Source organism: Pan troglodytes, chromosome X (genome assembly GCF_028858775.2).
Source record: "Pan troglodytes isolate AG18354 chromosome X, NHGRI_mPanTro3-v2.0_pri, whole genome shotgun sequence".
Taxonomy (NCBI): domain Eukaryota; kingdom Metazoa; phylum Chordata; class Mammalia; order Primates; family Hominidae; genus Pan; species Pan troglodytes.
In genome coordinates this window covers 24,485,699-24,510,729 of record NC_072421.2, presented here as the reverse complement: position 1 = coordinate 24,510,729, position 25,031 = coordinate 24,485,699, and the positions used below count along the sequence as shown (strand labels likewise).

The 25,031-nt window shown below is 42.9% G+C and overlaps 2 protein-coding genes across 14 annotated transcripts in view; one reads left to right on the top strand and one right to left on the bottom strand.

The window, feature by feature from the left end:
- The window catches only part of CXHXorf58 (chromosome X CXorf58 homolog), a 32,252-nt gene extending 14,598 nt beyond the window's left edge, over positions 1 to 17,654 (bottom strand). For 2 of the 7 annotated variants that reach the window (XM_016943906.4, XM_063804079.1), the window contains exons 1-5: positions 17,127 to 17,468; positions 15,060 to 15,195; positions 13,627 to 13,726; positions 9,671 to 9,765; positions 9,137 to 9,248 (exon numbers count right to left, since the gene is read on the bottom strand). In XM_016943906.4, coding sequence (XP_016799395.1) covers positions 9,137 to 9,248; positions 9,671 to 9,765; positions 13,627 to 13,726; positions 15,060 to 15,175 — 423 coding nt within the window. In that variant the 5' untranslated portion in view covers positions 15,176 to 15,195; positions 17,127 to 17,468. Of the gene's footprint in view, positions 1 to 9,136; positions 9,249 to 9,670; positions 9,766 to 13,626; positions 13,727 to 15,059; positions 15,196 to 17,126 lie in introns of all 7 variants that reach the window. The other 5 variants (XM_054677057.2, XM_054677058.2, XM_063804080.1 and 2 more) reach the window with 5 other exon arrangements.
- The window catches only part of APOO (apolipoprotein O), a 115,122-nt gene that overhangs the window by 28,011 nt on the left and 62,080 nt on the right, over positions 1 to 25,031 (top strand). Inside the window, exon 1 of one of the 7 annotated variants that reach the window (XM_520977.7) lies at positions 17,497 to 17,761. The exons of 2 other annotated variants lie outside the window; for them this stretch is intronic. In XM_520977.7, the coding sequence (XP_520977.3) occupies positions 17,753 to 17,761 (9 nt within the window). In that variant the 5' untranslated portion in view covers positions 17,497 to 17,752. Of the gene's footprint in view, positions 1 to 17,496; positions 17,762 to 21,219; positions 21,681 to 25,031 lie in introns of those variants that run through there. 4 more of the 7 variants (XM_054677060.2, XM_009438869.4, XM_009438865.5 and 1 more) reach the window with 4 other exon arrangements.

Genomic DNA, 25,031 nt, shown 5'->3' with positions numbered 1-25,031 from the left:
GTCAGGAGTTCGAGATCAGCCTGGCAAACATGGCAAAACCCTTTTTCTACTAAAAATACAAAAATTAGCCTAGCATGGTGGCATGTGCCTGTAAACCCAGCTACTCGGGAGGCTGAGGCAGGAGAAACGCTTGAACCTGAGAGGTGGAGGTTGCAGTGAGCTGAGATCATGCCACTGCACTCCAGTCTGGGTGACAGAGTGAGATGCTGTCTCAAAAAAAAAAAAAAAAAAAGAGAAAAGAAAGAGTGGTTGAGACAGGATCAAAACTGAGAATCACTGTTCTTTTTTCTTAACACACAACAGCAAGCTATAATGCATTTTCTATTCCAATTCTCACTTTTGTTATTCAGACTATTCCTTTATTTTTTTAAATTCCAAAGCTTAGAATATCACAGACACATGTAGAAAATGAAAAAGGAAGAAAACATTCAAATGGTTGAATGGTTGAAGTTTTATTCCTAACGTATAGAACTGAAGAGACAAACAGTTTAGTGAAAATGTGATATGGAACTTTCCTTTAGGTAGATCATTTTTGCTTTATATTTCATTAATTTCTTCTTTTTTTTCCAGCATGCTATTTTATTGATGTAACAACATTTTCAATAAAGTTGGTAAATTATCACTATATTACTGTCTTATAGCAACATAGTAAGAGCTCTAGAGATTGTATAAGCATAAAATGTGAATTTAAAAAAACAATATGTAGGATTTTTATCAGGGCAAGCATTTCCATAACCATAAATATTTCCCTTTTTTTATTATTACACTTTAAGTTTTAGGGTACATGTGCATAATGTGCAGGTTACTTACATATGTATACATGTGTCATGTTGGTGTGCTGCACCCATCAACTCGTCATTTAACATTAGGTATATCTCCTAATGCTATCCCTCCCCCCTCCCTCATCCCCACAACAAATTTCTTTATACATTACACAACTAAAGAAAAGATAGGCCGGGTGTAGTAGCTCACACCTGTAATCCCAGCACTCTGGGAGGCCAAAGCAGGTGGATCACCTGAGGTCAGGGGTTCGATTCCAGCCTGGCCAACATGGTGAAACCCCGTCTCTACTAAAAAATACAAAAATTAGCTAGGCAGGGTGGTGAGCACCTGTAATCCCAGCTACTTGGGAGGCTGAGGCAGGAGAATCGCTTGAACCCAGGAGGTGGAGGTTGCACTGAGCCGAGATTGTGCCACTGCACTCCAGCCTGGGCGACAGAGTGAGACTCCACCTCATAAATAAATAAATAAATAAATAAATAAAATAAAGATAGTATTGGCAAATCTCTCCATTATGTTTTCTTGTAATTAATTTCCAACATTTTATGGTTCTAATTAACCAGCCCCACAGTGACACTAAAGGTAAAAACAAGTAATTGTACACTGAACAGGTATGAAGACCATATAATTTCTGCTTTAGGAATTTCTGTAGGCATAACTATAATTTACTTTAGCTGAAGTTACTAAAAAAGGGTTTTTAAAATTTTTATTATTATTTTTTGAGACGGAGTCTTGCTCTGTCACCCAGGCTGGAGTGCAGAGGTGCCATTTCGGCAGACGGCAACCTCCGCCTTCTGGGTTCGAGCGATTCTCCTGCCTCAGCCTCCTGAGTAGCTGGGACTACAGGCATGCACCACCATGCCCAGCTAATTTTTGTTTTCAATAGAGACGGGGTTTCACCATGTTGGCCAGGCTGGTCTCAAACTCCTGACCTCAGGTGATCTGCCTGCCTCGGCCTCCCAAAGTGCTGGGATTACAGGCGTGAGCAACAGTACAAAAGGTATTTATTTAGGGTTTTTTTTTTTTTTTCTGAGACAGAGTCTCCCTCTATCGCCCAGGCTGGAGTGCAGTGGTGCCATCTTGACTCACTGTAACCGCTGCCTCCCGGGTTCAAGCAATTCTCCTGCCTCAGCCTCCCGAGTAGCTGGGACTACAGGTGCGTGCCACCATGCCTGGCTAATTTTTTTTTTTTTGTATTTTTAGTAGAGACAGTTTCGCCATTTTGGCCACACTGGTCCTGAAATGACCTCAAGTGATCCGCCCACCTTAGCCTCCCCAAAAAGGTATTTATTGACAGGTCCTCCCTACACTGCCCCACTCAGCCACCACCACCAATCTCTCCAAGACCCAGTTTCCTTATGTGTGCAGTGCCTCAGTTGTGTGCCTCATCTGTGTCTGGCCCATTCTGGTCCCTCAGCCAAAGAAAAACATGCCTGGCAGCATAGGGCAAGCTCTCTGCCCACCTGTGAGAGGGGTTTGAGAAATGTTTGCTGTCCAATGGCCAAGATGTTCTTTCTCAGACATCTGCAGTGTATGGCCAAAGTCAAGAAAGTCCTTCTCCATAGGAAGCAATGGGAAAGAAGAGCCTAGAGCCAGGAGAAAAGCAAGGGCAAAAACTAGGCAAAGATTCCAGGATACCAGCCAATCAGGGTAGGATTCAAGAGGCAGGTTCTGTTCTTAGTGGGTGACTCAAAGCGTCAAAGCGGGCCATCTCTAAATCTGGCACTTATCCTGATACTCAGCATCTCTGTGGCCAGAAGCCCCCACAGCTCTGTGGCTATTTGCTGGCCTAGATCCACACTTGGGCTTGTAAAGCTACTCTAGTATCTCAAGACACTTTCCTGTTTCTACTGGGAACTGTCACTCATGGAAGAGGTAATAACTGGTATCCATGCATTGGAACAGTTTCTTGGTTTGGAACAGTCCAATTACATACAGGTTCAGAATAAACAAAACCACCATAACTGCATGGTTGTTTTAACCTCAAAATGTACATAGTACAGTGGAAACACAGAGAAGTGTTCAAGTCTCAGTTATGCTCCTGGCAAGTCTTTCCAACTTCTAGCTTCCTAATAGGGAAAATGGGAATAATGTGTCCCTAACCAGAGTTATTGCAGGGCCATCTAAGAGAATGTGTATGCTGCTGTTTAGCATAGTTCCTAACTCTCAGGAGTGGTTAAGAACTGGGACTTTGGAGGCAGGCTACTAGGTCTTGATCTCGGTTCCTTCATTTTCCAGGTGTGAGACCTTAGGCAAGTTAGTCTTTTTTGTTTGTTTGTTTTTGTTTTTGTTTTTTTGAGACAGACTCTCACTCTGTCACTCAGGCTGGAGTGCAGTGGTGCAATCTCGGCTCACTGCAACCTCCGCCTCCTGGGTTCAAGCGATCCTCCTGCCTTAGCCTCCCGAGTAGCTGGGATTACAGGCACGTGCCACCGCGCTTGGCTAATATTTGTATTTTTAGTAGAGATGGGTTTCACCATGTTGGCCAGGCTGGTCTCGAACTCCTGACCTCAAGTGATCCGTCTGCCTCGGCCTCCCAAAGTATTAGGATTACAAGCGTGAGCCACAGCACCCGGCCCTCAGTCTTTTTTAAAATGAGGATAATAACAGAAAATACACTGTAGTGTTTATGATAATTAAATAGAGTAATGTGCATAAAATGTTTAAGATCATATTTGATAGAAAGTGCTCAGTAGGCTCAGCACTTTGGGAGGCGGAAGTGGGCAGATCGCTTGAGGCCAGGAGTTCGAGATCAGCCTGGCCAACATAGCAAAACCTCCTTTCTACTAAAAAAAATGCAAAAATTAGCCAGGCATGGTGGCACATGTCTGTAATCCCAGCTACTCAGCTGGCTAAGACATGAGAATTGCTTGAGCCTGGGAGGGGGAGGTTGCAGTGAGCCAAGATTGCGAGATGGTGCCACTGCACTCCAGCTTTGGCAACAGATTAAGACCTTGTCTAAAAAACAACAACAACAACAACCACAAAAAACAAAAACACAAAAAACAAAAACAAACAAACAAAAAACACAAAGAGACAAAGAGCAACAGAGTTGAGTAAGCTTAGAGTGAGAAATATTCCATATTTACAAGTTTTCTATCAACCATGAATCCAAGTGTTACCAGAGTTTGAAGCTGAACTAAAGGGAAAAAGGAACCTTAAACTGTTCTCTTCAAGTTGGGTATGTTCTGATCATTTAAAACCCGTTATGATGTTTAGTGAAAAATTCAAGGTCAATAATATGACCACATTTTTATAATAAGAACAAAATTTAAAAATCTCTATGTGTGTATTTTCATGGGAAACATGAAGGATACACAGCAAACCATTAACAATGACTACCCCAGGAGAATGAAAGTTGTAGCACAGAAGATAAAGGCACGGAGGCATATTTTTCTATCTGCGGGCTAATTTAAACAAAAATTTAAGTTATTATACAGCATTATGATGGGTTTTAATGCATAAGCAGTGATTTCCAATCACTGCCTCTAAGGTTCTCATTTGCTCAAGCCTGTGTACAGCAAGGGGGTGGCAGGAGTAGACCCAGGAGGATTTCAGTTCTTGAAAAAGCCTCATTATATAATCCTAGGAAAGAAACAATTGATGATATTTTATAGGTGTAACTACAAGCTTATTCTATACATAAATGTGGCATAAATTTATCCTTCAAGTAGGATAAACATATACTTCCACATTTGAAGTCGATCTATATAAATATTAATGTTCTTGAAACACCATATTCCATAATGAAAACATGTAGCTCATTTTCTAGGTTTTTTTTTTTTTTTTTTTGGACGGAGTTTTGCTCTTGTTGCCCAGGCTGGAGTGCAATGGTGCGATCTCAGCTCACTGCAACCTCTGCCTCCTGGGTTCAAGCGATTCTCTTGCCTCAGCCTCCCAAGTAACTGGGATTACAGGCGCCCACCACCACACCTGGCTAATTTTGTATTTTAGGTAGAAACGGGGTTTCACCATGTTTGCCAGGCTGGTCTTGAACTCCTGACCTCAGGTTATCCTCCCGCCTCGGCCTCCCAAAGTGCTGGGATTACAGGCATGAGCCACCGAGCCTGGCCTCATTTGATAATTTTCTGAAATAAAGTTAAATTTTCTCTGATACTACCTGAGAACATGGAGAAAAGTGGTCCCTTTTCCTTTTCTAAAACTCTTCAGAGTCAATGCCGCACACGCAGGATCTGATCAGAAACTGCCAGGCTGTGTGGTCTTCTCTCCTGCATACATGCTAGAACTCATGATTTAAGATGGGCCACAGTTTTTGTGTACATTTCCAGAAGGGGGATCTTGCCAGGGTTACAGAAAAATAACCTTTGATATGTGGTTTATAAAAGGCAAAATATGAGAATGTCCATCTTTTTAAAACTTAAATATAGTCATGTATAAGGGTCCAAGGAGTAAAACCTGTACTGTAGAGCCTTGCTATTAAAAGTGTGGTTTACATCACAAGCCTATCCGGATTTGCCACCTGCTGACTGTAGAGCCCTTGGGCCTTGAGTAAATGGTAGCCAGGCAGTGGTCACTGTGGGCCTTGGGAGAGACCCAGTGCTATGCTTGCTTCAGGTCCGACCCAGTGCAGTCCCAGTGGTGGTGGTGGCCACAAGGGTGCTTGTTTTACCCGTCCCCCAGCTCCAGGCTGCTCAGTACAGAAAGAGAGAGATTCCATTTATTGGGGGAAAAGTAGGGAAAGAGAACAAAAGTCTCTGCCTGGTAATCCAGGGAATTCTTCCGGATCTTAGCCAAGAACAACAAGGCAGTACCTCTACAAGTCTGCAAGAGCCACAGTGTTACTGGGCTTGGGGTGCCCCCTAATGCAGATATGGCTGCAGTGACCAAAGATTTAGATCACGACACCTGAGTCCCTTTGAATACTTGGAAAGCCTTTTCACGAAGGACAGGTTACAAACAAGCGCAGACTGTAAAGACTACAATAAATACTACGATACCTAACTCTTCGATGCCCAGACATTGGCAAACATCCATAAGCATCAAGACCATTCAGGAAAACATGACCTCACCAAAGAAACTAAATAAGGCACCAGTGATCAATCCTAGAGAGACAGAGGTATGTAACCTTTCAGATAGAGAATTCAAAATAGCTGTTTTTGTGTTCATGTTCTGACGTAAAAAAACAAAAAACAAACAAAATAGCTGTTTTGAGAAAGCTCAACAAAATTCAAGATAACACAGAGAAGGAATTCAGAAACCTATCAGATAAATTTAACAAAGAGAATGAAATAATTAAAAATAATCGAGCAGAAAGAAATTCTGGAGCTGAAAAATGCAATGGACACACTGAAGAATGCATCAGAGTCTCCTAACAGAGGAACTGATCATGCAGAAGAATTAGTGAACTTGAAGATAGGCTATTTGAAAATACACAATTAGAGCAGACAAAAGAAAACAAATAAAAAAGAATGACTCACGCCTACAAGATCTAGAAAATAGCCTCAAAAGGGTGAATCTAAGAATTATTGGCCCTAAAAAGGAGGTAGAGAGATAGATCAGGGTAGAAAGTTTATTCAAAGGGATAACAGCAGAGAACTTCCCAAATTCAGAGAAAGATATCAATATCCAAGTAAAGAAGGTTACAGAACACCAAGCAGATTTAACCCAAAGACTACCTCAAGGCATTTAATAATCAAACTCCCAAAGGTCAAGGATAAAGAAAGAATCCTAAAATCAGCAAGAGAAAAGAAACAAACAACATACAAAGGAGTTCCAATACGTCTGGCAGCAGACTTCTCATTGGAAGCCTTACAGGCTGAGAGAGTGATGTAACATATTTAAAGTGCTGAAGGAAAAATAAAAACTTTTATCCTAGAATAGTATATGCAGTGGAAATATCCTTCAAACATGAAGGAGAAATAAAGACTTTCTCAGACAAAAGCTTAGGAATTCTGTCAATAACAGACTTGTCCTACAAGAAATGCTAAAGGGAATTCTTCAATCTGAAAGAAAAGGTCATTAATAAACAATAAGAAATCTGAAAGTACAAAATTCACTGGTAATAGTAAGTACACAGAAAAACAGTATTATAACATTGCAATTGTGGTGTGTAAACTACTCATATCTTGAATAGAAAGACTAGAAGATGAACTGATCAAAAATAATAACTACAATAACTTTTCAAGACATAGACAATACAATAAGATATTAATAGAAACAACAAAAAGTTAAAAAGTGGGGAGATGAAGTTAAAGTGCAGAGTTTTTATTTGGTTTCTCTTTGCTTGTTTGTTATTTTTTTGTTTGTTGAAGCAATCTGTGTTAATCTGTCACCAGTTTAAAATAATGGGTTATAAGATATTGTTTGCAAGCCTCATGGTAACCTCAAATCCCAAAACATACAACAGATGCACAAAAAATAAAAAGCAAGAAATTCAAACATACCACCAGAGAAAATCACCTTCACTAAAAGGAAGGCAGGAAGGAAGGAAAGAAGGAAGAGAAGACCACAAAACAACCAGAACAAATATGAAAATGGCAAAACTAAGTCTGTACTTCTCAGTAATAACATTCATGTAAATGGACTAAACTCTCCAATCAAAAGATATAGAGTGGCTGAATGAATTTTTTAAAAAGTGTGGTTTCGAGGTCAGGAGATTGAGACCATCCTGGCTAACACGGTGAAACTCCATCTCTACTAAAAATACAAAAAAAATTAGCCGGGCGTGGTGGCGGGAGCCTGTAGTCCCAGCTACTCGGGAGGTTGAGGCAGGAGAATGGCGTGAACCCGGGAGGCGGAGCTTGTAGTGAGCCAAGATCGTGCCACTGCACTCCAGCCTGGGCGACAGAGCGAGACTCCGTCTCAAAAACATAAAATAAAATAAAATAAAGTGTGGTTTATGGACCAGCAGCAGCGGCAGCATTTTAACAAGATTCCCAGGTGATTCCTATACTGTAGACACAATTTGTGGTGAATATTCATGAAACTTAAAAGTATGATGAGAGTGCCAGGCGTGGTGGCTCACGCCTGTAATCCCAGCACTTTGGGATGCCGAGGCGGGTAAATCACCTGAGGTCAGGAGTTCGAGACCAGCCTGGCCAACATGTTGAAACCCCGTCTCTACTAAAAATACAAAAATTGGCCAGGTGTGGTGGCGCATGCCTGTAATCCCAGCTACCTGGGAGGCTGAGGCAGGAGAATCACTTGAGCCTGGGAGGTGGAGGTTGTGGTGAGCTGAGATCGCACCATTGCACTCCAGCCTGGGCAACAAGAGTGAAACTCTGTCTCAAAATAAATAAAGAAATAAATAAGTATGATGAGAATTCATGTGAAAAAAGGATAAATATTTGGAAGTTCATTTTCTTTCTTTCTTTTTTTTTTTTTTTTTGAGATAGAGTCTCACTCTGTTGCCCAGGCTGGGGTGCAGTGGTGCGATCTCAGCTCCCCACAACCTCTGCCTCCAGGGTTCAAGCAATTCTCCTGCCTCAGCCTCCTGAGTATCTGGGATTACAGGCATGCACCACTACGCTTGGCTAATTTTTGTATTTTTAGTAGAGACGGGGTTTCACCATGTTGGCCAGGCTGGTCTTGAACTCCTGACCTCAGGTGATTTGCCCACCTTGGCCTCCCAAAGTGCTGGGATTACAGGCATGAGCCACCGTGCCTGGCTGAAAGTTCATTTTCAATAGCATAGTCCAGACCATTTTTTTTCTAAATGTGCTACCAGAATCAAAGAAATAATAACATTCCATTAAAACAAATAAAATGGCATTAAATTAAATGTTCTGCATAATTTAAGAGCCCTGACCAATTTTAGTCTTTTTTTTTTTTTTTGAGACAGAGTCTCACTGTGTCGCCCAGGCTGGAGTGCAGTGGTACGATCTTGGCTCACTGCAGCCTCCACCTCCTGGGTTCAAGTGATTCTCCTGCCTCAACCTCCCGAGTAGCTGGGATTACAGGCATGTGCCACCATACCTGGCTAATTTTTATATCTTTAGTAGAGATGGGGTTTCACCATGTTGGCCAGGCTGGTCTCAAACTCTTGACCTCAGGTGATCTGCCCGCCTCGGCCTCCCAAAGTGCTGGCATTACAGGCATGAGTCACTGCGCCTGGCCTAGTCTATTATTAACAAATCAAAATTTTAATACATAAAAATGGATAGATATTTTCTAGAGCCTTAATTAAGTAATTCACTCCAAATGTCTTTTTTTTTTTTTTTTTTTAGCTGGTAAGTGGAGACACTTTGAAACATGGTGCTTAAAAAAAAACACACTACCTACCTGGTGGGCTGTTTCATGGTGAAATAACTTATTCTGTATAATTTGAATGCAATTCAGATACTATGTAGATGTTAAGAAGCTAAGTTAACATAAAATGTACATCATGAAACGTCACCTTACTTGACGGCATTAATACATTTTTTCCGCTAAAATACTTGTAACCATGGCCATCAGTATGAAGAAAAATTTTAAACACGATGAAAGGTGGAAACGTTTCACCTCTAAATCTGAAATAAAGATAAAAATTTAGTTATTTGGCATCAGGTTTTGGGCTCAGTTGCTTTTCCCCCTTATACTTAAGATAATTCATACAGTTTCTTGTATACAGGGTAAAGGCTATGTCAGAGCATGTAAAGAATTGGTAATGAAATGGATCACATAGGATGTAAGACCCACACTTTGGTGTACTCACAACTATTCTCATACCTGTGTAAGACTGAATACAGAATGGGAGATGAGAGCTACTCTCATGGCAACTTTTAGCCACAGAGTCATGCCTCGGTTTCTTCACATAACAAATGTAAATAAGAATAACACATTTACTTTGTAATTAAGTTCTGAGAAGTTATGAGAAGTAAAAAAATCCATATCTAAGATTTCCTCATATTAACTAAGTACTTCTTGAAATAAATCAGCATAGATACATTACCTGAATCTAATTTTACACTGCATAGTAGGATCCTTAATAAGCTTAGCCTCTAAGGGGGCCACTTTCTTCAGTATTTCATGTGTTACATAGAATTCCTGAAATAAAGGACAGTGCTGTAAAAGGAAAGCAGTATCCCACCCAGACACAATTTATGGACTATAACAGAGGCAACGTGGTAAAGTGAACAGTATGCTGGACTTGGAGTTCTGAAGGGGTGGGTTTTTGTTTTGGCACCTCCACTTACCATCTGTGTAGCCTTGAGCCAGTTACTTAATCATTTTGGCCTCCAACTTTGGTTATCTGTCCCTTTTAGAGATCAAAGGCACTATTATTTCCCTATGACAGCACTTTTCACAATATATTATAATTACTTATCAACTTGTCTGTGCCTCCTACTAGACTGTAAGCTTCATGAAGGTAGGGATGGTGGCTTTTCTCTTTACCACTATATTCCTAGCATCTAATACAGTGCCTGGAACACAGCAGATGCTTAAGAAGTATTTGTTGAATGAATCACTGTAAGATGAGGATGATAATAGTAATAAGTTACTAGCTTTTAAGCACCTTTTATGTACCATATACTACTATGTTAGGTGCCTTATATACATTAGCTCATTTAATCCTTACATCAGCAACACTATGAGAATTTTTTGTTTGTTTTGAGACGGAGTCTCGCTCCGTCGCCCAGGCTGGAGTGCGGTGGCGTGATCTCGGCTCACTGCAACCTCCGCCTCCCAGGTTCAAGCGATTCTCCTGCCTCAGCCTCCCGAGTAGCTGGGACTACAGGCACCTGCCACCACGCCAGGCTAATTTTGTATTTTTTCAGTAGAGACGGGGTTTCACCATATTGGCCAGGCTGGCCTCGAACTCCTGACCTTGTGAGCCGCACACCTCAGCCTCCCAAAATGCTGGGATTACAGGTGTGAGCCACCACTCAGGCTGCAGTGCAATGGCATGATCTCAGCTCACCGCAACCTCCACCTCCCGGGTTCAAGTGATTCTCCTGCCTCAGCCTCCTGAGTAGCTGGAATTACAGGCATGCACCACCATGCCTGGCTAATTTTGTATTTTTAATAGAGATGGGGTTTCTTCATGTTGGTCAGGCTGGTCTCGAGCTCCCGACTTCAGGTGATCCGCCTGCCTCAGCCTCCCAAAGTGCTGGGATTACAGGCGTGAGCCACTGCACCTGGCCCATTATGAGAATATTATCACGCCTATTTTACAGATGAGAAGGCTGAGGCTCAGGGAATTTTTGTAATTTATAAAAAGGCATACAGGTAGTAAATGGGGAAGCCAGGATTCATTTAGTTCTGTTTGACTCTAAAGTCCCAACTCTTTCCCCCAAACAACCCCAACCAACCCCGTTATGCCTATGATAATCACATAAAAATGTACACTAAAGAGCTTTTAGGCTGGGCACTGCGGCTCACGCCTATAATCCTGGCACTTTGGGAGGCCAAAGCGGGAGGATCACCTGAGGTCAAGAGTTCGAGACCAACTTGGTCAACATGGTGAAACCCCATCTCTACTAAAAATACAAAAATTAGCCAGGCGTGATGGCGGGCGCCTGTAGTCCAAGCTATTTGGGAGGCTGAAGCAGGAGAATCGCTTGAACCCGGGAGGCAGAGGTTGCAGTGAGCCGAGATCGTGCCACTGCACTCCAGCCTGGGTGACAGAGCAAGACTCTGTCTCAAAATAAATAAATAAATAGCTTTTAAAAGGACAAAACATTATTAATTTAAGGTATTAAAGTATTACTATAACAGATAAAAAAGAATTTCCTTCTGTTACAAAAGTCTAAAAATACTATGAAACCAGCATTATAAAATTAAATACAAGTTCCATATTCAAAGACAATGAATAATAGACCTGAAATGCCAGGAGTTTACCTGGGTGGGTTTTCTCTGAAGTATTCAGACGGAGTCTTGCTCTGTCGCCCAGGCTGGAGTGCAGTGGCTCAAACTCGGCTCACTATAACCTCCACCTCCCCGGTTCAAGGTAGCTGGGATTACAGGCGCACACCACCACGCCCGGCTAATTTTTTTGTATTTTTAGTAGAGACGGGGTTTCACCATGTTGGCCAGACTGGTCTCGAACTCCTGACCTCAGGCAATCCACCCGCCTCGGCCTCCTAAAGATCCCAGCTCACGCTGGGATTACAGGCGTGAGCCACTGTGCCCAGCCGTATTCTGCTTTTACTGACATCAGAAATAGGTCTGTGGGTCAGATGGTGAACGGTGTATACGTTGCTCAGACTGTATTATTTTTTTCAGAGCTGCTAAAATTCCCTTAAGAGTATCACTAATTGGCCGGGTGTGGTGGCTCACGCCTGTAATCCCAGCACTTTGGGAGGCCAAGGAGGGTGGATCACCTGAGGTCAGGAGTTTGAGACCAGCCTGGCTAACATGGTGAAACCCTGTCTCTACTAAAACTACAAAAAAAAAAAAAAAAAAAAAAATTAGCTGGGCATGGCGGCACGCACCTGTAGTCCCAGCTACTAGGTAGGCGGAGGCAGGATAATCACTTGAACCTGGGTGGTGGAGGTTGCAGTGAGCCAAGATCATGCCACTGCACTCCAGCCTGGGCAACAGAGTGAGACTTCATCTCAAAAAAGAAAAGAAAAAAAAGAGTATCACTAATAATAGACTACTGGATTTATAGGTTGTTTTATTAGAATATTTGGTACTATGCCAAGGAAGGCTCTGCTAGGGTTGCCAGAGTTGCTTTCTGGAGGAGGGGGGATATGCACCTTTTTTTTTTGGTTTTGTTTTTCACTCAAGTAGGATCATGCTCTTCATACTGTCTGGTGCTTGCTTTTTTAACTGATGAGCTATCTTCATTTTCTTTCTATTGCAGAATCATGTTAAAGCTGCAAAGTTTAACACTATAAAAGCAGCAACACTTATTTAACCAGCATCATATCAATAGATATTATACAGTTTACTCCCTTTGCTGTTACAAACAACGGTGCAATCAAATTGTATATGTATTGTAGAATAGATTCTTAGAAGTAAAATTGCTGGATAAAAGGTAAGGGAACTTTTAATTCAGAGCTTTTTGAAGGGGGACAGAGTCTCACTCTGTCGCCCAGGCTGGAATGTAGTGGCGCAATCTCCGCTCACCATAACCTCCACCTCCTGGGTTCAAGCAATTCTCCTGCCTCAGCCTCCCAAGTAGCTGTGACTACAGGCGCATGCCACCACGCCTGGCTATTTTTTTGTATTTTAGTAGAGACAGGGTTTCTCAATGTTGGCCAAACTGGTCTCGAACTCCTGGCCCTCCTTGCCTTGGCCTCCCAAAGTGCTGGGATTACAGGCGTGAGATGCTGCACCTTGCAGATTCGGAGCTTTTTATTGTTGGAAGAGAACTGTCTCACATTTTCAAATAAGGAATCAAATTTAAAAACAAAACAAAACAAGCAGTATATTAATTTCAGAAAAAAGTAATAGTCATCCACATTTTAAAAAATCCAGAAATACTCATCTAGGGCTAACAGAAGAAACAATTCCAGAACTCCACGTGATATTATTATATCCAAATAGAAGAGATAAAGAAAGGGCCGGGCGTGGTGGCTCACGCCTGTAATCCCAGCACTTTGGGAGGCCAAGGCAGGCAGATCATGAGGTCAGGAGATCGAGATCATCCTGGCTAACATGGTGAAACCCCATCGCTACTAAAAATACAAAACATTAGCCAGGCATGGTGACAGGTGCCTGTAGTCCCAGCTACTTGGGAGGCTGAAGCAGAAGAATCGCTTGAACCTGGGAGGCAGAGGTTGCAGTGAGCCGAGATTGTGCCACTGCACTCCAGCCTGGATGAAAGAGCCAGACTCCCTCTCAAAAAAAAAAAAAAAAAAAAAGAGGAGATAAAGAAGGTTATCTATTCGATCTTTAATTAATAGATCTTTTAGCTTGATAATTAAATCCCTCAGAGAAAAAAATAAGCAAAATACATACCGCTGCACAAATTGCGTGTTTTAGGAGTCGAAATATCATTTTGTTTGTATGAGATAACCAAGCCCTCTGTATTATTTGAGCTGAAATGTCTTTAAGCATTCTGAGAGAAAAAAAGAGGTTAATATTTATAAAGTAGTTTTCATTTTCCTAAAACCTTAGAGAACTATCAATTTATGCTTCCTCCTCCTGTACCTCCCCATCCCCCACTCTAAGACTGACCTAATGAGGAACATTTGGATGTGGTAATTGGAAGTGGTCATTTGCAGAATCTACTCAGAATGAGGATATGAAATACTTGAGGAGATTTCCCTTGAGATTAAAAAAAAAGTCCTGGCCAAAACTTTGTCATCAAAAGGCATATAAAATATAAATATATCATTAAGAGGCATGTATATTATAAATAAAAAGTACGAGGAGACAAGCTTACTTCCCAAAAACATTCACGACCTAAAATGAAACGTCCAACTAGTTCAAGTGCTATGAAAATGGAATGGGGAATAGTCAAAGTTACAGGAGGCCCAGTTCTCTTCTGGGGGTGGATGACTATGCCCTAGAAAAAGAAACTTCCTTCTCTGATCTTTGCTTGAACCAGGCTCATCCAGGTCAAGTCGGAATTATTCTACTTTTGATCATATCCCAGCACTGGCAGATTGTAGGGGTCTCCTCCTTCATACCTTCTCACCCCATCATTACCCCTTACAGCGCTATGTACAAAGACAGGTACTCCTGCATAATGCTACCCATTGGCTGGCAAAATGCAGGCTACAAGATATAAAGAAGAAAAGGCTAGGCCAGACACAGTGACTCACGCCTGTAATTCCAGCAGTTTGGGAGGCCGAGGCGGGTGGGATCACCTGAGGCCAGGAGATCGAGACCAGCCTGGCCAATATGGTGAAACCCCGTCTCTACTGAAAATATAAAAATTAGCCAGGCGTGGTGGTGCATGCCTGTAATCCCAGCTACTCGGAAGTCTGAGGCAGGAGAATCGCTTGAACCCAGGAGACAGAGGTTGCAGTGAGCCGAGATCGCACCACTGCACTCCAGCCTGTGTGGCAGAGTGAGACTCTGTCTGGAAAAAAAAAAAAAAAAAAAAAAAGGAAAAAGCCTGAAGTGTGGAAACAAACCTTTGAACCTATCTGATGCCATTTATTAGCTGATAACTTTCTGCAAGCCACTTACCTTCTCCCGGTTGCTACTACTTCATTTATAAAATGTAAAAATTGTTTCACAAGGTTGTATCAGGATCAAGTAGATGTGTGTTAATATGCTTTGTAAATTAGAAAATGCAATTATAATTATTCAATTTGAAAGTAATTTTAAAACACAAAATCTTTGATTTATAAAACAAGAAGTATTTGAAGTTATCTGAATAAGTACTGTTTGGAAACTGTACAGTTGTGGAAGATAACACAAGGCAAAACACAGGTACTTACGATAGTAATGATCTTGCATTTCGTGCATCTGCGAAATGTACTCCGCGAACTTTTTGTAAGGATCTTGTACCTGATTTCAGAATACCTTTACGTGGTACATTTGAGGAACGATTCATTTTCCTTCCAATGAAGTAATCTGAAAGTACATAAATTAACCCTTTGAGGTCATAATTTATACTATTACACTGTTTGGACAAGACTCAAGTGCCATATGATTGTTGTACTAATTCTGAATCCTTTAAAAAGGAAGGCATTGTGGATCTCTTAAAGTTGCTTACAGTTTACATTCTTTGTGTACTAAAAATATTATATGGTATATGGAAAAGACAAGTAAATCTATCCATAGCCTTCTAACTGGTCTGTCTCCAGTCTTTTTCTCCTTATTCATCTTCCACACTACACCTGGAGTTAACTTTTTAACTCAATAATTCAATCTCCTCACTCTCCAGCTGTCTACCAACAAGCTCACTGAGGGCAGGAGGCATCTTGTTAACTACGGAGTCCTCAGTGCCTAGCACAGTGGAGAGTTTTTACATGTTTGTCTAAAAACGTTTTGTCCCAGTTTTATCATCAAATAACAGTGAGACTTTGGGCAAGTCACTTAACCTCTCAGTGGTTCAGTTCCCTCCTTGGTAAAGTGAGAGGGTATACACTAAATTTCTGATTCCACCTCCAACTTTCTATTCTTTAAAGCAACGAATTTGGATGCACTAACGCTCCAATTTGGATGCAGCTCCCAAATTCTTACTCACTGCTTGGTCTCTGTTACTAAACCAGGGGCTCTTTATCATTTCTTTTGGTGCCATGGACCCCTATGGACAGATCTCTTCTAAGAATTGGTTTTAAAACGCATAACATAAAATACATAGGATTACAAAGTGCTCCAATTATATTGAAATCATCAAAATATTTTTTAAAACAAAATTATAGTTAATGTGTCTTCTTAATGCATTAAATGAGCTCTAATAACTACTGTATTTTTGAAGTAGTAACGAGCATAAATATTTCAAGATCCCTGACATGACTGCAATGTAACATGAAAATATCTGTGCTTTCCATTGATGACAAAGTCATCAATGTTAATACTACTGTGGCTTGTTATCTACACTATAATTGAAAGAAACAAAGTTCAGTTAGAGGTTAGTGAAAATGAAGTTGTCATTTTTTCCCCCATACAAGTTCACATACCCCCTGAATTAAGAACTTCTGCCCTAATTTATCAATATGTTTCACATTTTTATGTACGTGTGACGTTACATTGCTGATGCAGAGAGCCTTCTGAGTCTATTCAGTATTTCTCCTTGGGGATGCCTTGGAATATACAATCCTCTTAAGAAAGAGAAAAGCAGCCCTTAACATCTGGGAGCTGGCTGGCAGTCACAGCTGGGCCTTGGTGTTACCACTGCTTCCTAACAACACCCGATCCAGAGCAAAGCTCCTGCTTCCTTGAACTCGCCCCAAAATCACCGAACCAAAGCCCAAATCCTATAATAAATCTAACTCTTTTACTGAAATATGTCACTGTGTTCCTAGGTGTGCGTTCTCCTTGCAGCAATGAGAAACCCAATTTCTTCAACTACAGGTGTGCCCCTAGTGGTCTTTGGCTGGAGGGCAGTGGCACGTCACTGTACAAATTCTAAATTTTTCCAGATGCTCGCCTGGATGGGGCTTACACTTTTTATAGGATTAGGGCAGAAATACAGAATGAAATAGGAAATACATCCTCATTATGAGACAGTGCAACAATTGTTTTGGCTAGAACACAGGTTTCAAAGGCAGACTAATGGGTTTGGATCCTAGCTTCCCACTTCCTGTGTGGTCTTGTACAAATTACTTCTACGTGCCTCAGTTTCTTCATCTATGTATTGGGAATAATAATCATGCCCACCTACTTCCGTTGTTGGAAAGATTAGATGAATGTGAATAAAGAACTTAGATCAGGGCTGCGCATATCAAAGTGCTGTATCAGTGCTTGTTTACTCTTGTTAATAAGATAATTATTGCCATTATCAGTTACTTCTACAAGTATTAAGGGACAAACATTTGATTTCCAGAGAGGAGGCTTACCGCTTGTTTCTTAACGGGAAAAAATAAGGTCAGAGCCTTTTCCGATTAAAGGACACAGCATATTAGTTTAAATTTAAAACCGGAGAAACCTCCAGTCCTTGGTTAAAACCTTTCGTAAGGTAAATCCAGGCCGCCAACCGGCGGCTTCCGGCTGCGAGGCTTTCGAAGCCGCCGGTGGCCCTCCAAGCGCCCCCTCCCGGCAGCCTCTGCTCACAGAAATCCCAGTACACGCCGCTGGGCGCCCAGTCGCCGCTGCAAAGACAGTTTCCCAGCGCCGCGCAACGCCAGGCGCCTCCCTCCTCGCGCCTCCGCGTACCGTCCACACAGAGCCGGCGCTTTCTTGCCGCCTAGCAACCGCCGGCGCAGGGGCGGAGCCTCCTGGAGGGCGGGGTTTGCGTTCACCCGCTGCCCGGGCGCGACGCGCTGCGGCTCAGCGACGCGGCTTCTAGAACCGGGTGATTGAACTAAACCTTCGCCGCACCGAGTTTGCAGTACGGCCGTCACCCGCACTGCTGCCTGCTTGCGGTTGGAGAAATCAAGGCCCTACCGGGCCTCCGTAGTCACCTCTCTATAGTGGGCGTGGCCGAGGCCGGGGTGACCCTGCCGGAGCCACCGCTGCCAGCGACATGTTCAAGGTGAGAGCGTGGAGTCGAGTCACAGCTGTCACCGCCCCCTCCCGGCCGCCCGAGCCCTCCCCGCGCTCTCTTGGGGCCTCTCTGCAGCCAGGCCTGGCTCACCCCGAGGCTTTTCCCGCCACTGGGCCGGCTGCGTCCCGGCCCCGCGGTTCATTCACTGGTCTACCGGGGATGAGCGGCTGTCGGGCGGAGGCGGGAGACCCCCGGGTGGGTGGGGGCGGCCCTTTGGGTTGGGCTTTCGTGAATTAAACACTTTGAAAATTTAAAGTGCCTTCCCCCAAAGTACCCATCCCCTCGGCTAGTACCCTCTTGGGATCGTGGGTAGGGTGAGGCCAGCTCAGGGCACTGTGGGGTTCGCGGCTTTAGTTGCCTGGCAGGGTCAGGTTTCAGAACCTGATGTGTGGATGGGGGAGGGTCATTTTAGGAGAAGCTGTGCAGGGTATGGGGGAGGCTGGGGTGGGATGGCTGGGTGACGAGGGAAGCTGGAGCTTTGCTCCACTCCTCAGGGAACATTATTTAATACGGGCCAGTGGACCCCCTTCCCTGCGTTTTGTGAACTCGTGTCCTTTGGAAAAAAATCGACTTTTACGATGAAGACTTAATTTCGAAAATCTGCACTTTAGCATAAAGCCATTATTCTACTTTTTAAAAAGTAAATTATATGTATTTTGTCATAAAAAATCACAGGCTACCAGAAATTAATCTACAAAATTGAGTCTTCAAGAAGCATAGTACCCATAAAATAGTGCTAATGAAATCTCAGAATTGTACTATTCATTTAAAAGTTTTATTGAGCTCTGCAATGTGCTTTGGGTACGTTAATAAAGGCTGTAAAATCAGAACATGCATTCTGCCTTCTAGTCCTGGCATTGCCACTTTCTAGCTGTGTGACCTTGGGCAAGTCACTGTGCCTATCTTTGGTGAAATTGGGGTAATAACGTCTACCTCATAGGGTTGTTATAAGGAGTAAGTTGGTATGTGTAAAGCACTTGGAAAAGGCCTAGTATTTGCTCTTACTCTGTTTTCAGGCAGCTCACAGTTTAGTCAGGAAGACAGATCCTATAATCAACATTCATTTGATAAATTTGTGTGTTAAACACCTGTTATGTGCTAGGAGCTCAGCTCCATTTCAGGGTTACAACAAGGAAAGATATGCTGTGGCCAGTTTAACTATATGTGTACCAACAGTGTAGTAAAGTAGTAAAAAGGAGAGCAGGATCCACTTGGCTTAACCAGGGGTTCCTAACCTGGGGCCCTCAGCTCCTCAAAGGATCTGCACATAGATTTCAGAGGATCCCTAAACTTTGATGGGGAAAAAACATAACTATTTTTAGCAATCTCCAATTGGAATTGAGCACTTCCTTTAGTTACGCATATGGGTAATGTCTCAGTTATCTATTGTTGGGTAACAAATCACTGCAAACCAGTGCCTTAAAACAAGAATTGTTTCTCAAAATCTGGGTTGGCTGGGCAGTTCTGCTGGTGACTTGACTGAAAGTTGGCTTCACTCCCATGTCTGGGGGCTTGGTGCCCCTCCATGTGCCTAGGTTGGACTTCCTCACTTGGTTACTGACTTCCAAGAGGGCAAGTCCCAAGGCACAAACACAGCATCATGTTTGCTGATGTCAAAACAAGTCACGTAGCCAAGTCCAGAGTTGATACGGTGGGGAACCACACAAGGTCATAGATATGAGTTGGTGCACTTCGCTGGGGGCCATTCATTTTACAAGTTCCTACTGTAACAAATCACAGTAGTATTAGCAGTACCTGTTACCAGTAGAAGTCACAGTACCAGCACAAGTCACAGACATTTTCATATTACATTACAGTTGTTGCAGATGTCAAAATATCACTTATGCTCAATACTACTTCAGAACTATGGTAGTTATAAGACTCACTGCTAGATCTTTTTGTTTAGTGGGCTAGTAAAGAAGCACATACTGCTTATATCAGATATTTGAGTTTAAAAAATAAGATTATTTCAATATAGTTGGGACTTTTTTGTACGCAATTAGAAGCATTATTTTGAGAAGGAGTCTATAGGACTCACTGACGGCCAAAGAGGTCCACGGCAGAAAAAAAGGTAAAGAACCCCTGGGGACTTCAGAGAAGGCTTCACAGACGGGACACTTAAATTTAGTTTTGAGACAGGTAGGAGTTCTTCAGGTAAAAGGGGTGGGGAACATCAGTGGTATTCCATTGGGGGAAGTGCTGGAAGCTCAGTTTTGATGTGTCAAGGGAAAGACATAGTGAGCTGAGATTATTATTATTATTATTATTATTATTCTTGTTATCATTATTATTTTTTTCAGGCAGAGTCTGGCCCTGTTGCCCGGGCTGGAGTGCAGTGGTGCGATCTTGGCTCACTGCAGCCTCCGCCTCCTGGGTTCAAGTGATTCTCCTGCCTCAGCCTCTGAGTAGCTAGGATTACAGGCGCCCGCCACCACGCCTGGCTAATTTTTTTGTATTTTTAATAGAGACGGAGTTTCACCATGTGTTGGCCAGGCTGGTCTCGAACTCCTGACCTCGTGATTCGCCCGCCTTGGCCTCCCAAATTGCTGGGATTACAGGTGTGACCCACCGCGCCCGACTGAACTGAGATTATTTCAGGTGAACATGTACTTTGGGTAGAAAAGATCACAACAAACCTTGGAGGACACCAAAATGGAGGAGTAGGCAGAGGAAAGGGGGAGGCCAGACTTGAGAAGCAGAAGTAGGAGCAGAAAAGAGTGATGTTTAGAAAATCGAGGGAGAAAAGTTTCAAGGAGAAATGGCTATGTTAGGATGCTTTCAGCTGGGAAAACCCAATTGCTTAAATAGTAAGGAAAATTCTCTCACAAAGTCCAGAGGAAGAATGGATTCCAGGCTCTGATTCAGTTGGTCAACAGTGTCAGGCCAGGCACGGTGGCTCACGCCTGTAATCCCAGCACTTCGGGAGGCCGAGGCGGGCGGATCACGAGGTCAGGAGATCGAGACCATCCTGGCTAACATGGTGAAACCCTGTCTCTACTAAAAATACAAAAAATTAGCCGGGTGTGGTGGCGGGCGCCTGTAGTCTCAGCTACTCGGGAGGCTGAGGCAGGAGAATGGCAAGAACCCGGGAGGCGGAGGTTGCAGTGAGCTGAGATCACACCACTGAACTCCAGCCTGGGAGACAGCGAGACTTCGTCCCAAAAAAAAAAAAAAAAACCAGTGTCATCAAGGACCCATCTCTTCTTGGGTTTCCACAGTCAGGTTGGTTTCCTTTAGGGTTGCAAGATGACTACTAGTAACATACACACTTTCTCATTCTCTAGAGCAAGAGGAGGAGGAGAGAGAAAAAACTCCCACACTTGGTCCTTCAGTCTGATTGGACCAACTTAGGTCAGTTGTCTGACCCTGTAACAGTCGTCAGAGGAATGCCATGATCTGATTGGCTTAGACTAAACAGGATCAACCCAGGGTGGCGTCACTTAATCACAGGGGAGAGGAATGCATTCATGAACACAATGGAGTTCTTTTAGGAAGGAAGAGGGAGAATAGAGACTGGATATGCAACCAACAATGTCCATGACGGAGATATAAGCTAGATGAGAAATGAGTTAGTTACATATCATGAGTCGTGTTCACTGATTTGGGCACTTTGGAAAGCTTTCATGATCCTTATACTTTAGGTTTACTGATGGAAGTGAAGGGTAGATTAACCTGGGTTGGTGACTGAGGGCCAAGTAAATGGACACTATGATGGTTGATAAGCTTGACTATCAAGGGAAGGAGAGAGAATTTGGTAACTAGAAGGATATGTTCAGTCAAGATTCTAGAGAGAATACCTCAGCTGTGCAAGGGAGAGATATTCCCACCCGAGAGATGGAAGGAAAAGAAAGGTGCGAGAGATTGTAGACCAGTGGTTCTCCATAGAATGGTACGACTCGACAGAATGGTATGTTTTGGAAACTTGTGGGGTTGTTCTTTTTTTCTTTTTTCTTTTTTAACTTTGCAAAAATTATAACTGAAAATGGGGTTGTTCTTTATGTCTTTAGTTGTGTTGAACATTTACATACTGAAATATAATTCACATAAATCTTTCCTTTTTATTCACCTTTATGCTACCATCAGAGTATACTGATTTACTTTTTGGACTTATGCATGTAACTTAGTGATGAATTTTATTTCAGGATACCAGAAGAGTGTCACAAAATATTTGTCATAAAATGGTGATGTTAGGTCTAGTAGTTGAGAACCAGTGCTTGTCAAACTTTAATGGGCATGTGACTCTTGTTAAAATGGATTCCAATTCAGTAGGTCTGGGATGCGGCCTCGTATGCTCCATTTTTTTTTTTTTTTCTAGATGGAGTCTCGCTCTATCACGCAGGCTTGAGTACAGTGGCGCAGTTTCTGCTCACTGCAACCTCCGCCTCCCGGGTTCAAGCAATTCCCCTGCCTCAGCCTCCTGAGTAGCTGGGATTGACAGGTGCGCGCCACCATGCCCAGCTAATTTTTTGTATCTTTAGTAGAGATGGGGCTTCACCATGCTGGCCAGGCTGGTCTCAAACTCCTGACCTTGTGATCCGCCCGCCTCAGCCTCCCAAAGTGCTGGGATTACAGACGTGAGCCGCCGCACCCGGCCAGATTCTCCATTTTTTAACTAGTTCTATAGTTTTCGTTGGTCCCCTTTGACTAGCAAGAATCGAAGCCAATCGGTGGATGAATGGTTCTTGTGTTTTCGAGATGGATGGTCTTATGAACGTGGTGGGATTTGGGAGAGGCACTGACCAAGGAACAAAAAGATAGGCCAGACCCTTTGAGGGCTCTGCTGAGAGAACTCCTGTATGTTTGTGCAGAGTGGGGATGGAGTGAACGGTAGGATTGATCGGGGTTTGGGAGTTAACAGCTTGGGTTAACTAGAACTGGAGGGCAAAGGAGTTAATAGTATAGGTGTTGGTAGTAAAAGTACAATGGTAGTAAAAGTGCAGTGTGTCTGACTAGTTATGTGCATATTAAGTACACATTGTACTTAAAATATATACTGCGATGTTTTGATATAGTTATTCATCTTCAGGTCACTAGGGGGCATTGGTGGATTAAAAAACACATTTGAAAAGCTGCCCAGTATTTGCATTCCATTGTAGGAAGCAGCTTTTCCTTGTGCTGCTGCAGGAAGTTTGAATATTGGATACATATACCCAGATTCACGTTATTAGATTTCCTTCATTACACAGATTTTATCCTAGTCCAACTATGGGCTGGGCATCATGCTGGACCCTGGTGGGTACAAGTGAAAAGACCCAGTTCTTATCTAGGAGAGAGGTCCCAAATCTGGCCACAAATCAGAATTATTCAAGGAGACAGTTTCCAAGCCCCTGCCCATGGTTCTGACTGACTTTTTAGTTGGCGTCCGGGAACCGCTAGTTTTGAAAAAGCCCCCCAAGGTGATTATGAAACTTTCATTTCAGAAGCTCACAATGCAGTTACCAGCACAGACATTAAAGGGCCGTTAACGATGCAGTGGGTCTCAACCTTGACTGCATGTTAGAGCCACCTGGGGAGCTTTTAAAAGTCCCGATGCCCAGTCTAGAACCTATACCAATGACATCAAGAATCTCTAGGGATAGGATTAGGCATCTAGTTTTTGGAGCAAGCAGCCAGCCTTGAGATCTACTGACTTAGAGGGAAGAGCAACAGCAGGGGGCATCAGAAGGCTTTGTAGAGAAGAACATGCCTATGCTGACCTTTGGAGCTAGGCAGACAAGGTTGAAAGGGCCTTCCAAACAGAGAAGAAAAGCACATGCAAGGACACAGAAGTGTGAGAGTGTTCAGAACAGTGTTAAGACCTTGGGCTTCACTGTGTTCCTTGTGAGAGATACTAAAGTTTTCTGTAGCTGCTTCCTCATTTGTAAAACAAGGATGAGATGCTTACCAACCTCAAATTATTGTGTGGATTAAATTCATTCCTACGCAAAGCTTAGAACAGTGCTTGGCCCAAAGTAAGGGCTGAAGAAATGTGAGCTGTTACTTTTAGTTGGCATCTTGTAAGATGGCATCTTGTAACTACCTGTGTTACGGTGGTGCACGGTCTTGGGGCTCTCCAAAAGTATTTTTTATTTCAAAACTTGGTAGTCAGTTGGATGTGGTAGATGAGGGAGAAGGATAAATTAAGGATTCTGCCCAGGCTTTTGACTTTTGACTGTGGGAACTATTCATTGAGGTGGGAACTATTCATTGAGGTGGGAAAGTGGAAGAAGGTTGAATTTGGTTTGAGGGGGAGGTGATGGTTTGGTTTTGAACAGGTTGGGCTTGCTGAAATATCTGGGCATTGGGAGGGGGAAATCAGTTGATGTAGAACCCCAGGATATGGACTTTTCCTGCCACAGAAGTGGGCTGGAAATTGGGAAATCATCAGCTGCTAACTGAAGCCTCCAGGGCAAGAAGGTGGCCTAGTGAAAACTGGTCTGTGTCACTTCCTTCCTCAAGGGCAAATAACATGACCTGTACTCAGAGCTCACCACACCAAGGAGCCTGAGTGAACATGTCCATGACTATGAGGTGTTATTACCTCACACATTCTTTGTGGCTTAGTGTAATACTTACATTGCCTGTCTTCCTGAAATTAATTTTCTTACCATGTTACTAGTATGTTACTAGAACTGCGCGGAGAATTACAATGCTAAGTGGAAAAGGAAAATCATCTGTAAATTGGAAGAGTAATGTAACTTTTATACTTGAGCATTATTTTAAAAGCCACATATTTGGAAAGATAATGAAGGTTTTTTTTCCCTAACAGTTTAAGCATCTTCAAGGGAATTCTTCTTGAGGAATTATAGTAACTACATTTTTACTCACATAAATACATTTTTTATGTGCAGAATCAATTGGTTGTTTCTTTTTCCTTTCTTACCTTTCAAAGAAGTTAGACAGTGGATCACAGAGACGAAGAAAAAACTGCTCTGTAGCTCTGGATGCAATCTTTTCAGCCTCAGGTTCTAGTTGTGTTTCTGGCTGAGCGACGTTGTTGAGATTTCTTTCTTTTTTTTTTTTTTTTTTGAGCTGGAGTCTTGCCCTGTCACCCAGGCTGGAGTGCACTGGCGCAGTCTTGGCTCTCCGCACCCTCCGCCTCCTGGGTTCAAGCCGGTCTCCTCCCTTAGCCTCCCAAGTAGCTGGGACTACAGGCATGCACCAGCACGCCTGGCCTAGTTTTTGTATTTTTATTAGAGATGGGGTTTCACCATGTTGGCCAGACTGGTCTTGAGCTCCTGACCTTAAGTGATCTGCCCTCCTCGGCCTCCCAAAGTGC